This window comes from Sander lucioperca, chromosome 17 (genome assembly GCF_008315115.2).
Source record: "Sander lucioperca isolate FBNREF2018 chromosome 17, SLUC_FBN_1.2, whole genome shotgun sequence".
Lineage (NCBI taxonomy): Eukaryota > Metazoa > Chordata > Actinopteri > Perciformes > Percidae > Sander > Sander lucioperca.
In genome coordinates this window covers 5,349,099-5,366,046 of record NC_050189.1, presented here as the reverse complement: position 1 = coordinate 5,366,046, position 16,948 = coordinate 5,349,099, and the positions used below count along the sequence as shown (strand labels likewise).

At 40.3% G+C, this 16,948-nt stretch overlaps 2 protein-coding genes across 3 annotated transcripts; one reads left to right on the top strand and one right to left on the bottom strand.

The window, feature by feature from the left end:
- Positions 1-1,043: 1,043 nt before the first annotated feature.
- Positions 1,044-10,488, bottom strand: nelfa (negative elongation factor complex member A). The gene is made up of 11 exons (XM_031289834.2): positions 10,219-10,488; positions 8,141-8,312; positions 6,839-7,000; positions 6,539-6,628; positions 6,238-6,365; positions 5,984-6,053; positions 5,809-5,897; positions 5,575-5,683; positions 5,095-5,423; positions 4,885-4,984; positions 1,044-1,843 (listed from the first exon to the last, which is right to left on the bottom strand). The coding sequence occupies exons 1-11, from the start codon at positions 10,426-10,428 to the stop codon at positions 1,659-1,661; spliced, it is 1,644 nt and encodes a 547-aa protein (XP_031145694.1). The 5' UTR covers positions 10,429-10,488; the 3' UTR covers positions 1,044-1,658.
- Positions 10,489-11,684: 1,196 nt separating this feature from the next.
- c17h4orf48 (chromosome 17 C4orf48 homolog) lies at positions 11,685-15,135 on the top strand. Of its 2 annotated transcripts, none has more exons than XM_031289836.2 (4): positions 11,685-11,816; positions 12,026-12,158; positions 12,939-13,027; positions 14,037-15,135. In XM_031289836.2, exons 2-4 carry the CDS (start codon positions 12,047-12,049, stop codon positions 14,106-14,108), a joined length of 273 nt encoding a protein of 90 aa, XP_031145696.1. In that variant the 5' UTR covers positions 11,685-11,816; positions 12,026-12,046; the 3' UTR covers positions 14,109-15,135. The 2 variants fall into 2 exon arrangements, with proteins under 2 accessions (XP_031145696.1, XP_031145697.1); XM_031289837.2 differs by having other exon boundaries at positions 11,747-11,821.
- Positions 15,136-16,948: the final 1,813 nt, after the last annotated feature.

The window sequence follows — 16,948 nt, the reverse complement described above, 5'->3', positions numbered from 1 at the left end:
GGACAGATAGTCTAGCTAGCTTTCTGGATTTACCATGCAGAGATCTGAGAAAAGGTTAATCATAGTCCTCATAAATTGACCGGAGTTTAAAACGCCAACACAAAGGAAGCCCAAGGCAGCAGATATCCGGCCTAAACGAGTGAAATCTGGCGGAATTTCCGTCGGCAACGGACCAATCCCGGAAATGGAACGTCAAGGATATAGACTACCTGACTCCATATACAGTACGTAGAAGAATCATAAAGGTGAAGTTTGTCCTGCATTAACAGGTGCAACTAGTCTAGAGAGATGACAATCATGTGTGGTCAGGACATGCTCACACATCCCTGAGGTCGTCAGAATAATGAAACCCATTTATAACTACAGGAATTAGTAATGTTGGACAGTAAAACACATTTTAATGCACTGACAAAACCTTTGTGTGGTAATGTGAATGTTGCATATCAGCAGGTCATTAATTGTGGTGCCTTTTTTTTTGCTGCAAATCATTCGTTTTATTTAATAAAAAAAAAAAAAAAAAAGGTCTGAATCTTTCTCATTTACAACTTCATTTTTAAAACAAAACTATTTTTGCAGCAGGTCAGATGCTTGTTCTTTAAATATAAAGAATTAACCTGGCAGTTAAATGAACTTCAAAACAGTTGTCACTGAGTGCAAACCTAATATTACACATTTTCCTAGTTCGAAGGAATATTTGGACATTTTGGGAAACATGCTTATTCGCTTTCTTGCTGAGAGTTAAATGAGAACATTATACATAAACAGAATATGTCAGGCTGTGGTTATGTGTGTGACCATTTCTTGGCTGAGCAATTCCTTTAAACATACAAGGTAAACAAGAGTGAGTGCACTGTAGTTTCCTATAATAGTTAAAATAGTGGAATTCAACTTCAAAGACAGTTGAGTACCATTTAGGCCAAAATGCTGCTGAAAAGCTGCTTAAATGTCTGGCTTCATGTTAGAATTTAAGTACAAACAAACAAAAAAACCTGTGAAAAATTCCTGAATAGCTAAAAGTGAGTAAAAGATGAGAAACGCCCACCTGGAGTCTGTTGTCACTTTATTTTCTTCCCTTCTTTGAAAAAAGGATGAAAACATTTACCAGAAGGCTCCAAACAGAACTTGACAGCATTGAGAACTCATCAGTTTTTTTTTTGGTCACCTCTTTGATGACTGTCATTGTTTTGTCACAAACAATGATTCTGTTCTGAAAGGTAGAAGATAAGCTGCAAATGTGACATTCATACAGAAAAATACAGACAGCTCGTCTTTTCTTCTTTCGAGACACGCGACATGCTTGTACCTCAGAGCACAAATGTTGAAAGGTGCCTGCCGTGAGAAGAATTCCTCTGCTCAGACTCGTATAACTCTCTCACCCCTCCTGACCACAGCATCATTCAGGAATTGGAGGTGACTTAAAAACTGAAACAATAAAAGGCTAAGGGAAACAACTGAACAAAAAGTACAGAAATATTCTTCAGAGTCCTGCATTTTGGCGGTGCCGAAACAGGGAGGACCTTTCTCTCCTTGACGACCTCACACCCGCCCAGTGCTTGATTTGGCCCAAATGTGTATGCAAATACTTGTAAGTGTGTAAACATGTTTTTTCGAAGTGGATAAGAAATTTTGGGTGTGTGATTTTGAGCAAGCGAAGCGCCTCAGGAGGTATTGGTGATGGGTTTGTATTTCTTGAGGCGGGTCCACTGTCCTGTGGAGTAGTTCATTTCGAAGACTGTGTCCACCAGCATGGTGGTGCTGCCGGTGCCGTCGGCTTTGGGCAGGACCTCTGTGTGTTCGCTCAGCTTGATCTGGATGATGTCCCCCTGCTCCGGGCACGGGTTCTCTGCAAGACAGACAGAAGGAAGCAGACTGGTTATTATTGGCCCTACCAGGTTTGTGCGTTGTGTTTAGGAACCATCAGGGACACAATGTAAATATATGCCTGTGTAGTGCATTTATGCCACTGGTTTTCATTTCAATTCATTGAATGAACTCGAAAAGGGCATTTAAAATGACCACTTAGGGCGTTTTCACACCTGTAGTTTGTTTGCTTTGGTCCGAATTAGTTGGTGAGTAGTAAACTTAGAGCGATTTGCCCTCGGTCGGTTTGGTTTGGTTTCACACCTGGAAAAATCCAAGTGTACCAAAATGCGTCATTACAAATCAGGCAAGAACGTCCAGCCCTCTTTTTGGTCGGATATGTCTGGGGGCGGGAGCAAGAAAGTAAATACAGGAAGAAGGTCCTGTGTTCTGGTCTAGTGGTCAAACCAGCTCATTTCATTAAAATGATCAGACATTGTTTCGCAAGAGACGTGACTACGTCTGCTCTGGTCACCGAGACTTTGCTCTGCTCTGCCGGCGTCTGTCTCCAATTTTAGCGGCAGCTGGTTTGACCACGGAGATACGAGTGACGGATGGCAAGCTTGACTACAGTCTATTTCTGTGACAGAAACACTGCAAGCTGCTACAGTTTGCTGCTCTTCTGCATCGCAGATTGCTAAACACACCTGACTACAGGAGACATTAGCTCAGACTTGCGGAGTACATACAGTGAGGAAAATAAGTATTTGAACACCCTGCTATTTTGCAGGTTCTCCCACTTAGAAATCATGGAGGGGTCTGAAATTGTCATCGTAGGTGCATGTCCACTGTGAGAGACATAATCTAAAAAAAAAAAATCCAGAAATCACAATGTATGATTTTTGTAACTATTTATTTGTATGATACAGCTGCAAATAAGTATTTGAACACCTGAGAAAATCAATGTTAATATTTGGTACAGTAGCCTTTGTTTGCAATTACAGAGGTCAAACGTTTCCTGTAGTTTTTCACCAGGTTTGCACACACTGCAGGAGGGATTTTGGCCCACTCCTCCACACAGATCTTCTCTAGATCAGTCAGGTTTCTGGGCTGTCGCTGAGAAACACGGAGTTTGAGCTCCCTCCAAAGATTCTCTATTGGGTTTAGGTCTGGAGACTGCCTAGGCCACGCCAGAACCTTGATATGCTTCTTACAGAGCCACTCCTTGGTTATCCTGGCTGTGTGCTTCGGGTCATTGTCATGTTGGAAGACCCAGCCTCGACCCATCTTCAATGCTCTAACTGAGGGAAGGAGGTTGTTCCCCAAAATCTCGCAATACATGGCCCCGGTCATCCTCTCCTTAATACAGTGCAGTCGCCCTGTCCCATGTGCAGAAAAACACCCCCAAAGCATGATGCTACCACCCCCATGCTTCACAGTAGGGATGGTGTTCTTGGGATGGTACTCATTCTTCTTCCTCCAAACACGGTTAGTGGAATTATGACCAAAAAGTTCTATTTTGGTCTCATCTGACCACATGACTTTCTCCCATGACTCCTCTGGATCATCCAAATGGTCATTGGCGAACTTAAGACGGGCCTTGACATGTGCTGGTTTAAGCAGGGGAACCTTCCGTGCCATGCATGATTTCAAACCATGACGTCTTAGTGTATTACCAACAGTAACCTTGGAAACGGTGGTCCCAGCTCTTTTCAGGTCATTGACCAGCTCCTCCCGTGTAGTTCTGGGCTGATTTCTCACCTTTCTTAGGATCATTGAGACCCCACGAGGTGAGATCTTGCATGGAGCCCCAGTCCGAGGGAGATTGACAGTCATGTTTAGCTTCTTCCATTTTCTAATGATTGCTCCAATGGTGGACCTTTTTTCACCAAGCTGCTTGGCAATTTCCCCGTAGCCCTTTCCAGCCTTGTGGAGGTGTACAATTTTGTCTCTAGTGTCTTTGGACAGCTCTTTGGTCTTGGCCATGTTAGTAGTTGGATTCTTACTGATTGTATGGGGTGGACAGGTGTCTTTATGCAGCTAACGACCTCAAACAGGTGCATCTAATTTAGGATAATAAATGGAGTGGAGGTGGACATTTTAAAGGCAGACTAACAGGTCTTTGAGGGTTCAAATACTTATTTGCAGCTGTATCATACAAATAAATAGTTAAAAAATCATATATTGTGATTTCTGGATATTTTTTTTTAGATTATGTCTCTCACAGTGGACATGCACCTACGATGACAATTTCAGACCCCTCCATGATTTCTAAGTGGGAGAACTTGCAAAATAGCAGGGTGTTCAAATACTTATTATTCCTCACTGTATAGTTGGTACGGTTTGAGTACGGATCACATTCTCATCACAAACGAACTGCTCCAGAGTTCGAATGAAAGCGTACCGAGACCACTTCTTCAAGCAGGTCTCGGAACTCTTGTTTAGTCCGCTTTTGACGCGCACCAGAGTTCGATTGCCACGTTCTCACCTGCCCAAACGAACCGGGAATTAAGATCCATTTATTACCTGGGAATAATTGCCAAAACTGGTCTCATTTCCATGGTAAACTTGCTGGATCACAGTATTTTTAGCATGTGTTGGCACCCGAGTGGTCAGTCAATGAAGAAAAGACACCTTCACCAAACGTCACTAACATTTCCATGCAACTGTCGTAGATATAGTCCGATCTTAAAATACTGTTACTATAACAATATAAACACATCAACCTGCAGTTGTTTCTCCAAATTACTTTTCATCCTAAGATGGCAGCGAAAAAAGCCGACTGCAAAATACGTAAAAACAAAATGTTTCAACAATTCTCTTAATCAGATCTGAAGACCTCTGTCTCTATTCAGAGCTGTAGGCTGTTTGCCTTGTTTAAGTGTTGTGATAACAAGGCTCATTTGCAAAAGACTATGCATCAAAGGGGGTAAGGAAGGAAACACCGGTCATAGTGACAAATAAATTTGTTGGGCTTGCACCATTTTAACAATGTGCGTTGTGAGAAATTAGAAAAAGTTTGTTGATGGAAAAAGCTGTTCCATTTATTTTTTGTTCAGGCAGCTAGTAGGATTCTTCCTGTACCTCTGGATCCAGCCATGAAGCCCAGGATCAGGGCCTTCTCTGGTCTGGTGACCTTGTTGGCCGTCTTGAACATCTCCTGGGCAGCGTACATCTGGTCTCTCTGAGGAGCACAAACAGCATGCAGCAGAGAATTTAGCTGACTGAGGACAACACAGAGCTTAAATACATAAAACAGATTCAATATTAGTGAAGTGTCCATCTCCCCCTTACCGTGAGTGACAGATTCTTTTTGGGCTGGGGCTGTGGTGGCATAGGGGTTGGTGTTGGGGTGGGGATCTGAGGTGTGCTGGGAGGCTGGGTGGGGGTCTCCGGCTGGCTGGCAGTAGCAGCTGCCGGGGGCCCGTTGCTGGCAGGGGTGGAGACCGGCGTGCTGGGGGACGTGGGGGTTGCAGGATTGGCCGTGTTGCTTGCGTTGTACATAGGCGTCCTCTGTTTGTACTGGCCTGGTAAGGTGGCGGTGGCGCCAGCGCCCACTGTTGCAGACTCCTCCGGTTGGCGAGCCGACTGCAGCGTGTCCCATCCCGAACCACCAGCATTCGCTTTAGAGGAGGTTGGTGAAGAAAAGACAATGTGAGATTGACATGGCGCTCTGTCTCTGTGAACTATTAAGTATATAAAAGCACTGAGCCCTGGATGCAAAAGAAATTTCTGTTTGACCCAACACTACAATGCTTTGTGGTCTTGTCTAACCTGGCTGGGCCTCAGAGCTGGGAATGTAAGAGGAGGAGGGAACCATGCTGGGTGTGGCCGGTAGGTAGCTGGTTGACGGCAGAGGATTCTCATTTAACGCCCCCAGTTTCTGAAAAACCAAACAGCATTTGTTACGATATAGCCAGAGTAAGACAGAGAGGGGGAGAGAGTATCTGAGACGAAACAGGAGAAATCCTGAATGTTTGAGTGATGTGAACACGTGGAGTCACGTACCTGTGCAGAGACGAGACCGGCAGCGTAGTCGGGTGTGGTGTTTTCCACCACTGCTTCTTCTTTGGCTGCTTTCTCTCCAGCCTCCGTTTCTAAGGCAGAAGAAAACATTAATACGGATTAATAAATTAATGGTGTAGATCAACTTGGGCTGATGGAGGGCTGGAAATATAATTACCCAAAGTCTTTCTTCTCCTCTTAGCTTCTCTTCCAGCTCCGACCATATCCAGCTCGGAAATATCTAACAGCTGAAAAAGGAGAAGAAAAAAACAGCCAATTGTGAGGAAAAAAACCTTAAACTTACAAATTAAGCAAGAACAAGACAATAAAACACAACTGCAAAGTGGTAATTGTGAGGGAAATTACATGCAACAGACATAAGATTAAGCAGGATTCCGTTTTCTGGTAGCATTTTTGGAAATACGATATTACCTTGACCCCCCTCTCCTTACGCAGGGGCGTCCGTGCAGGAGCAATAGGCGTGCGGTTACTGGGAGGGCTGAAGATACTGGGGGCAGTGGGACTGCGGAATGGGGCCTTGGGAATCCCCTTGAGAGGAGCTGTAATGCAAATATTGAGACATGTATCACCAAACGTTTCTTGGCTATCATTTGGAATAAGTGACACATTAATGTATGATTTTTTTGACTGATAGAAATGAACGTTATGATGGTACTTTTTTAAAGCACTGAAAGAGCAGATGTGTGGGTGCATTTATTAATCTTCAACTCACTAGTAGTGTCAATCTTTTTGACCAATCCTCTCCCTTTGGCGTGAAAAGGCACTCCAGCTGTCTTTTTTAGCTGTTGGGCTGTCTCTGTGGCTAGAATCGAACAGAACGGAATATGCAACAGAAATAAAATAACGCACAATTCCAGCTACCTCTTTGGGACAGTTAAACTGTGAACAAACAGAAATAAATAATCAACAAATTCACAATATTTGACCTAGCACACAATGTCATATACAAAATGCCAAAAGCCACAGATACACTGATACTTCAAAATAAAAAAACCGTGTTAAAGTAACTTACATTTTTGTAGAAGTTCTGCTCTGAGGGTTGCACTCTTGGGCTTCCTCTTCAGCTGGAAATGTTTGACGGGGGGTGTAAGGGGTCCCACCAGAGTGGTTAACGCACTCTTGTTCAGGTACTGGCACTCCAGAGGAAGCATGGCAGACGCCTCGCACTCGCTCACTGGAAAGGAGAGGAGGGAAAGAGATTAATCAGCAGTTTACTGCAGGATAGAAACTTCAAGATCTCCGTCTGTGGCTGCTTTAAGCGTCACTTTGCAGCCTGACTTGCCCATGTTCAGCGATGATCAATGTTAGGTAAATCCAAACTAGCTTGCAAAATTAAAAAAAAAAAAATATTTTTTTAAATTATAATCCGTCAGTCAATGTGGCCAGCTGGTAAAAAGGTGTATCTACTTGCTCTGGAAAAGACAAAAGCAACACATTGTTGTGGATATTAAGGAGGATAATTAAATGCACAACAAGGTCTCAAATGGTGTTGAACTACCTGTCCTCATGTGTGCATTACAGCTGGTTGCTGTGTCATTTGAGTGAAACCACTACATGATGTGACACTGAAAGGCCTTAAATAATCTCAAGCAAAGAGATATTTGAATTCTGTGTGATTAACACATACCTCAGTCAACTACAGTAAGCAGAGGGTCAGCATAAACATTTGAGATATTAATATTCTCTATACCCTCAGTTTTCTTAGTGTTCACTCAGCTTGACTTCCCGTTCACTGGTGGTGAGTTAAGCGTATAAAATGCTAGTTATCAAGAAAGGAAATTCATACACTCATCAGCCAAAGTATGCCATGTTTGTCTACATTATGAGCCACTTTGGTGGTTAACAAACCATCATTTGGAAGTGCTTTTACAAAAACATTAGTGTAAATACTGCTCACCTGATCCACAAATCCCCACCTTATACAAAAATGTATGACTATATTCGTGAGTAAAATATTGAAGGCCAGTTGCTCCTGCCATTTAAAAGTTTCATTAAATTGCAGGGAACAAGCTGACTGACATGATAAAGGTTCTTACTATCTACTTTTCAAACAGTACCAGCACATTATGTGGATATCTTAACTTATGCAATCAAGGAACCGTTCTAATTTGATACATTCAACCATAACATGCAGACAATTCTGCTGTAAGCATATATTATTCCAATAGGCTTGCAATAGGCTGAGTAACAGATCATTAATGGTGTGTTGTTCTGTTTACATTTTTTTTATCCATGGTTTTAATGTGACAGTGACAGTCAGTCAGGGGCAACCACAGCTAAATGAATGTAAAAGACACAGTCACACATCGCCTACCTTTCTCCCTGAGCTCTCCAAGAATATCCTGCACATTTGGATTCTGCTCCTCCAAGTCCAGATTGAGAGAGCCAGTCTCTGGGAAGGACTTGAGGATGTCTGCAACCATCAACACCCAGGGCTCTGAATCCACCGTAGCCAGCTGGATTATCTCCGACAGGGCCTCCTTCATCTGGCGAGAGAGGAAGACTGTTAGTGAAACCCCTTGAAGATCACAGATTCATTTTTAACAAACTAATGTTTTGTTTTTTTATTTGCAGATTAATCTTTCCAGTTTTTAAATAAATAATTTAAACTGTAATAATGACAATTGCCCATTAGAAGCCCAGAGTGCGGGCTTCAATTTGCTTATTTTGGCCGTCCAAAAGCCAGAAAATCCTAAATCCATTTAACTAACGTAATTGACGTTTAATGCATTTTTTTTTCGTTTTCTCTTGATCAACTGTTCATTTAGATCTTGTTACTGTTGCTGAGTACTTGTAGCTAGAGATCTGTTAGCGGACAACTGACCTAGATTTAATCACTGATTGATCAGCAAGATTTTATTCTGCAACTTGTTGTGAGATGATGTAACAGGATTTGTGAAGCATCTGTCAACTTTGTATTTAATGTATGCAGCTTGTTTACATTTACACTGATCACATGTAGCCAACAGCGTAGCTCGACAACCTACAGTATTGCTCAGTGTAACGCCATCTGTTAAAATGAATGTAGACATATGGCAGCAATCAAATCATCTCTCAGATCATTTAGTGCAAGAGGTACAAGTGGGATTAGTCACATTTCAGCGGATTTTCTTGTCCTGATGTGTAAAAAGTACATGTTGAGCCACCTGCTGACCGTACACAAAATACTTTCCTCACTTTACAAAATACAGCAGCAGTACACAAACAAAGAATAGCGCAGGGAAACAATCAAATATCATAAACACAAGTACTAATAATATAAGAGTTAAAACAGAGTAAAAAAGTAAACAAAATTTGTCACCTTGGGCTCTGTGGTGGACATTATACACAATTTTCTAAGGTTTAAGAGAGCAAACAATTAATGGCTTGATCAAGAAACTAAATAGCAGAATAATCAACACAGAAAGTAATCGTTAGTTGCAGTCGTTATGTCAAGTAGTTCAAATTAGCTCCAGTTTAAGCAGCTACAAAACATTCATCTGTCAGTAATAAGGCAAGGAAAAGTCAACTCTGATTAGAAACATTCTGTCAAGTTCTTTTATTTGGTATACATTTTGCTACGTTACTACTGTGCGGACCATTTACTTTACATTGGAGATACTATTGCTTTTACTTAAGAGTTTCCCCCCCAAATCCACTGACTGAATACGATTTTATACATGTACTCCTGTTTTATTTATTTTTAGGCAATTGCCCCTAATATTCTTACTTTATGTTCATCATGTTATTATGTATAAATTATTATGTGTGCTAATGTTGTTTACCTGTATCTTTGTATACTGCATTGAACAAAAAAAAAGTGATGATACCGCCCTCTCCAGCTCAGTGTGCTCTCTTGTCCCCATTCCACCATAATGTCTGTACGAGGGAACCGCTCTAATGTTTCCCGTTGTCTAGTAAACCACTGCTGAAAAAACGCAATTGTGTGTTAACGTGAAGTTAGTCGTGTTAGCTATCTAACGTTAACGTCAATTCGTATAGATGTTGTTCTCTAGAAACTGAGGCAAAAACGTCAGGATCAGTCGCAGGAATAACATCTGCTTTCTGTTTCTTACGTTAGCTACGTCGCCAATCATTACAGTTAGCAAGCTAAAAGGGGATTCACATCGCCGCACGGTAACTCGCCGCCTCCAGTCATTTCATTGAGGGGAAGGCGGCAGAGGAAAGCGGTTTTGATCACGGCGGTGACCGCGCACGGATTCTGCTCTGCCGCCTAGAGTTTACAGTGCTGAACTTAGACGTTTCACCGGTAGTCTGAAACACTCACAGGAACAGCAATGTTTAGATGTAGAACAATTTTCCGGAGATTGGTCCAATCTCTTAGCTGTGTATTTAAGTTAATAGCTTACTTTACCTGTCAGGCTAACAGCTAGCTAACGCACAGCAACCCACCTCGTCAACGGTCCGCCTGGGAAGATGCAGCATCCCGAGCAGGAGTTTAAGCTTCACTGGCGGCGATAAGCTCGAAAAGCACAGTCGTATGTTGTCAATTACTGACACGGTGAGGAGAGAAGCGATGCTCGGAGGCGTCCAGAGCTCGTCCGTGGATCCCAATTTGTTGTGAAGCCACAGGCCGGTGTCGCTGTCCTTCATCGACGCCATCTTGGAAAAAGAAGTGTTTTGAGTTCGGGCATTTTAATGGGCTACCTAAGAAAACAGTCAGGACCCCGCCCACACTGGGATACGAGTATTTTTTTCTCTAAGATGGCGAAGGCATGTCCCGCCCTACTCTGCAATTATCTGGCTCTGATTGGCTTACCTTGACATTCTTACCCTAAACCTAACCAATCCCACTCCTTTTGCCTACACCTAACCAACCCAACTAAAGCAGGCTACAAGTACTAGCCAATCAGAGGGAGAGTAGGGCGGGTCATGCCTTCGCCATCCTGGCAAACAAAATTGGGGGCATTTGACAACATTGAACCATAAAATAAAACCTAAAAATAAAAAAGCAGGTATTTCACCTTTAATACTATGGCCATATCTCTGGGTTGAACGGTTTTGTTTGTCCATATATTGTATGTTTTGTTAATAAACTAATAAAGGCTGTATTTCGCCTTTCAAATGGAACTGTGTATGGGTATAACTATAAATTGACAGAAAGGTGCATGTCATTTTTTCCTCACTTAATTCTTTTAAATTAAATTATTTTATTCATATTTATTCTTTTCACTCTACAGTACCAATTTAACCACAACCCCCTTATAATACAATGCTCCATGACATTGGCTAAGTAACAATGAAAAAGAAAACAAAGCAAAAGAACATTAAATGTGGCTTTATTTTGATTTAGTTTGAAATAATTCAGAAACCATTTCTTACAAAAAGTGAAAATGACCATTGCCATTATTACCATATCTGCAATTAAAAAATATGTACACTGTATATGCACAATGCAGTGTTGTGTTATATATTATGATAACCAAAAGAAGTACCTAGAACTTCTATACAAGTAAATGTATCAATACTGCATTGTAAAAACAAAAACAAAATACTAACTACTATGTATTAGCATGTAAGCAAGATTTTAACGTGGTAGCTGATTGGGATGGAGCAAATGTTTACTACTTTATACGTCGGTTACTTTAATCTACAGCATATTCTATGTTTGGTATGTTAAATCTTAACCTGAAAAAACAAAAACTGTAAAATACATGTGGTGAAGTTAATATTTTAACCCTGTTGTGGAGTGGCAAAAAGTGGAAAGTTACAAGCAAAGTACACAATACAGTACTTGATTAAATGTAGGCTACTTATATACTTCCCACCATTGACAATAACATCTATATAAAATCTATACTACTACTACTATACAGTCTATTGCATGTTTGTCAAGGCCTTTATTTTGAATGTTTTACCGGAAGTCTTGATTCGGATTCTCAAAGCAGATTTTAGATGAGCCACACGCATGCGCGCTCCCTTAATCTACATTAAACAATCCTAGGTGGGCATCTTGCGCTGGTGTTCGGCAAAATATCGACTGATTCACGGTAGGATAACATGCAGTTTATTAAATAAACAGTAATTCCTCCCTGCATATTGTATTTTAAATACATATATATACATTTACCGATGAAAACTGGACTGTTTTCTAAACAAAGCCTTTCAGATTCTGTTATTTCATTAACTGACGGCCATGTAGGACATTTTCCGTTGTTGTATTTAACTACTTGCACATTGTTATTTTAAATTCCAAAAGGTAATTGATCACATTATCACCATGGCGTCCAGTGGATATCTGCAGGCAGCGGTGCTCCTTCTGGCGGTGCAGCTCCTCTGTCTCCGTGCAGCTGATGCGGATCAGGAGACTGGAACTGTCATTCCTGCCGAAAGTAGGTGGACTAAAAATATGAGATTTGGATTCATTTTTCTACCTGTTAAGTGCGGGTTAAAATGTTTATTAGGCGGAAATCTGTCTGCCATAGTGCTGTTTTTCATAGATAGTCTAATGATAGCAGGTTCCCACAAAGGTTTTAGTGGGAATTGTAGGTCATCCTCAGTGGTGTATTTAACACAACATGAAAATCGGCCCGCACTGCTACATTACGACCCATTTTATCATCTCTACTGGTTCAAACAATGTATAATAATAATAATAAAGTAGCGGCTTAAAGGCAAATACCTAAGGTTTTGTATTGCAGCCGCGATTGGTGATAATTGGAAATTTGACCCTTTTGTCATGAAAAAAAGCCCTGAGGTATAGCTTTCTCCACAGTTATATTTACTATTGTCAAGATGGAAATCTGCAACATTTACACCAATACGTAAAAGTAGACCTCCCCAGTGAATGCCAGAAGAATAAAATCAACATAAATAGCTCCTCAAAGCGAGACTATGTACATTTTCTAAAGCCAAAATAACACAACCTTCCATTTTACAGACGAAAAGTTGAATTTAAAAGCAATAAAAGACACCCCTTGCTCAATTCAATATCAATACACTCAAGGTGCTGCTGCTGCTACAGTCCTTCTTGGTCTGGTATCGTGGCTAATACTAGCAGTTGTTAGCAAACCTTAGGTAAATATTGCTGTGTAGCTAACTAACATCTCTGACTTAGGTCACTGATTTAATGGTAATCTCTTTATTTCTATATTCTTTCCTCTTATTTCCAGGCCGCCCATGTGTGGACTGTCATGCATTTGAGTTTATGCAGCGGGCACTGCAAGATCTAAAGAAGACCGCGTTTAACCTTGATGCCAGGGTAGGTGAAGTTGTCTTGTCAGAAGCTGAGGCCCTGTATTATTGCCTTTTATGATTTTGTTTGACAAATGTTTCATCTCCCATGGCAAAGTGTTAAATGCTCATGATTCACCAGCTGATGAGTCTTCCACATAACAACTGGTGTATGATAATAGTGACTTTGTTTATGGGGTTGGATGATGATGGCTGAATATTGGAGGTTTTAAGATGTGCTGTCATTTAACATACATTGTATTTAATGTGATCTTATGGTAGGTTTCACGATGAAGTCAAGTTCTTAAAAAAAAAAAAAAGCATATGCAAGTAATATAAGTGTTATTGTCTTTATTTATGTAAATGTGTATGATCTAGCAAATAATAAATTATGGTTAAATTGGTTATCATGCTTTCCATAATAATGTTAGTACACCAAAAAAAGCATACATACATTTCTGAATTTTAATGCACAAACCCAATAATCATAATAATAATAATAATCAACAATTGTCTTGATACAGACCTACCTGATACTTTTTGGATTGTTATGTTGGATAAAAATGTTTGACAAAAATACTATTTAGTCAACAATTCACCTTTAGAGTCAATTAATAATATTTTATTTCTATATTTACTACAAAGTGTACTGTATTTTACAGCATTATCTTTGATTAATGATATCAATGATAGCATCTTCAGAAGAATTTAAAATATCTTTTTTAGTAGTGTGTAGTGTGTGTGTGTGTGTTCCTCACAAGCTGCATATAGCCCTAACAACCTCCACCAAGATGGTAGAGCAGCTTGTATGTTGCCAAAGAGGCAAAATCTGGGAAAAAAGAAGTCCACAATTTAACCTTTTGATGAACTTAGAGCTTCTCCCATCTGAATTTTAGCGGTTGGACAGTAAAAGGACACGATTTCTTGTTTTTAGTAAATTAGTCAAACAGAAACTATAAAAGTGAGGGGGACAAAAATAGGATTTTGAAAAGTAGAAAGTATACCCTTAAGTTGACTTGTTGTTTTGTCCCTTGCAGACAGAGACGCTGGTGCTGAGGGCAGAGAGGAGGGCTCTGTGTGACTGTATGCCCACCAACTCACTGCGCTGAGTCACACCCCGACACACTGACATCAACCCTGTTCTGAACCTCTACTCATGCACAGCGATTTTCATCTTAACTTATTCACAGTCATATCACTGTTGAGTGAAGCTTTGATTTGAAATCATGCATCAGAAGGCATGTTATTGTTTTTGCCTTATTTGGGATGACTTTTATACCACTGATGTTTTACATCGTGAAACACACGCCTTCGGAGTTTGTTTGTTTTCATCGTCATAGGATTTGGGTCAGTTCTCATCTGTCTCCAATGAAGCAACTATTTTTTGTACTTTTTAGTATTTGACTGTATAATGTAGATACAGTAGAATGCATCGATACATTTCTTTGTTGAATGTGTTGTATGAGATTAATGTTTACGACGATTATACACATCAAACTGTAGCATCACGTGGAATTTATTTAACTGCTCAAAACTATTTCAATAACAGTTTAAAATAATTAAATTACCTTTAGGAATCAGGCAAATTTCACTGATTTAAATGAATTGATTTGCAACCTGGCTTCTTTTGCAAAAAGGTTGGGTAACTTGTTAAAGAAAGTTATTTTTCTTTGTTATAACCATGAAGATTTATTTGAAAAGGAATTAGCAGAAAGAAATATTACCAGACGTTCAAACATTATTTTCAGACTTTCTTTTTTAGGCGGAAAAAGCGTACTATTTGTAGGTCTTAATTTAGCGCCGCACTGTAGCATGAAATTACAGCACTTTTTGTTAACCTACTGTTAATGTAGATTGTATGTATAGATGCTGTATATGTACACGGGTCTTCTCTGTCTGACAAAGGTGTATGCCAGACTAGTAATGAAAGATATAGTATCATAAATGAACGCAATGTCGACAGGGGAAGGGAGGACAGATAGAGGAATGCTGGCTGCAGCAGGGAACATAGAGATAGAAATAATAATTGTCTTATTGTTGCTTGTTCATGAACAGTGTACTTTGTTAACATGTCACAAGACACACTACTTATTGTCTTAATGTTGTCCCTATCAATAAAAAAAATGAATAATTTTTTACTGCTTTTATCATTTTTTCTGGCTGGGACTTTTATCACAGATCATCAGTGTGATCTGGAATAAAGAAGCACTGTGTGGGTTTCTGCTGGCATTAATATGAACACAAATTCATTCATTCATTTATTGTGGTCTCTGCTAGATCTCACAGCTCAGTTGTAGGTGTAGTACTGAGATGACTATGTGCAACAAATGTGTAAAAAGTATTTCCACTTCTACTGTGGGCCTTTACGATCATTTTCATTACAGATTAATCTACCTATTACTTTCTTGATCATCCATTAATTGTTTGTTTCATGAAATTCTTGTTTTGTCTGACCAAGGTTTTGCTTGAAAAAATAACAAACTATTCATTCTCTCAATAGTTGCTGCTTAATTTTCTGTTGATTGCCTAATTGAATAATAGCTACAGCTCTACTTCTTTCATTTACTGCTCTGAATGTTATTTTCTCAGTTGTTAACAACCATGTTTACGCCTGCGTTACATGTAGGTTAACATATATTAGTGTGCGAGTTGTAAAAGCAAGCTAAGCATTTTGTTACCCCCCCCCCAGGAGGGATTACAGCATGGAAAAAGAAACCCTGCAATACCCTATCAAGATCAGCAGGAGGAGCCCTAAGTAAAAGCATGGCGCTAGCTGTGTCGCAGCAATGCAGCACCCTCCACATCTCTGCTTCCCCTATGGCTATAAATGCAGATGGGGTAAAATAATGTAAATAGATACAAAAAAGAGGAAACTGAGGCGCCTGCAGTGACCTGGCAGGAATCTCAGCCCAGAGGCACCACCATGTACTGCCACTGTTGAGGCAAATCCCCTTATACTGCACCACAGCACACAAGCAACCGTATTACACAGAAGTGATACTCCAGACAGTTCCGTTGCTGAGACAGCTTCAACCTACCAAACTTTTATGAAATTAGTGACTGAGAGGGTTTAGGACACCAAGTATATGCTGAATCACTCTGAAACATCCTTGTTGTCAAGAAGCCTCCTCTTTCTCTTCTCTCCCTCTCCCACTCACTCGCTCCTTCTCTCTACAGAAGCCTTTCAACCTTTCTTTCATCTGCTCCTGGAAAAGCTGACTGAATCTTCCAGCTGTTTGAAATTCTCTGGAGGGGGCAAGCAAGCACAATCCTCAAGACTTTCTTCCCCTTTTATCTTACTTTGGCATTGCTTTGACCTTGCCACAAAAGTTTGCTCTCCTCAGCCAACTGTGGGACTTATTCAGCATATCAGAGGGTAACCCCAGCCAGGATGAATCTGAAGCAGCCATTCACTGTGCTTTATATGGGAAGACTGAATGGAAAGGCCAGAGGTCAGTTATAGCACATTGCATATGTAGATAATCAATTTTCAAGAAAACTAGAGAGGCGGTTCCCAATCTTTTTTGTCCATAACCCCACAGGCCTGTCAGATGAGCTCAAGTACCCCTTTATCGATACCACGCATCACGTCTCAAATGTGTTCATTTTATTAGGTTTTAAACTAGATGTGATATAAACCTATTGGTTACTGCTACCACTGGGGGTGGAAAGATCCTTCCAACATTTATCCAATACTTTTAGTTATTTTAACCATTAACTCAATACTTTTCCATTTACCCAATACTTTTAGCTCTTTAACCATTTACCAACTACTTAGTTATTTTAACAATGTATTCAATACTTGTAGCTATTTGAACTGGTTATTCATTACATTTAGCTATTTGAACTTTTAAAGGTGCCCTGCCACACGTATTTCACTACTTTGTGGTAATGTCTGAAGTTCTACCATGGACTCTGTAACATTTTTTGTGGAAAAAATGCCTTGGTT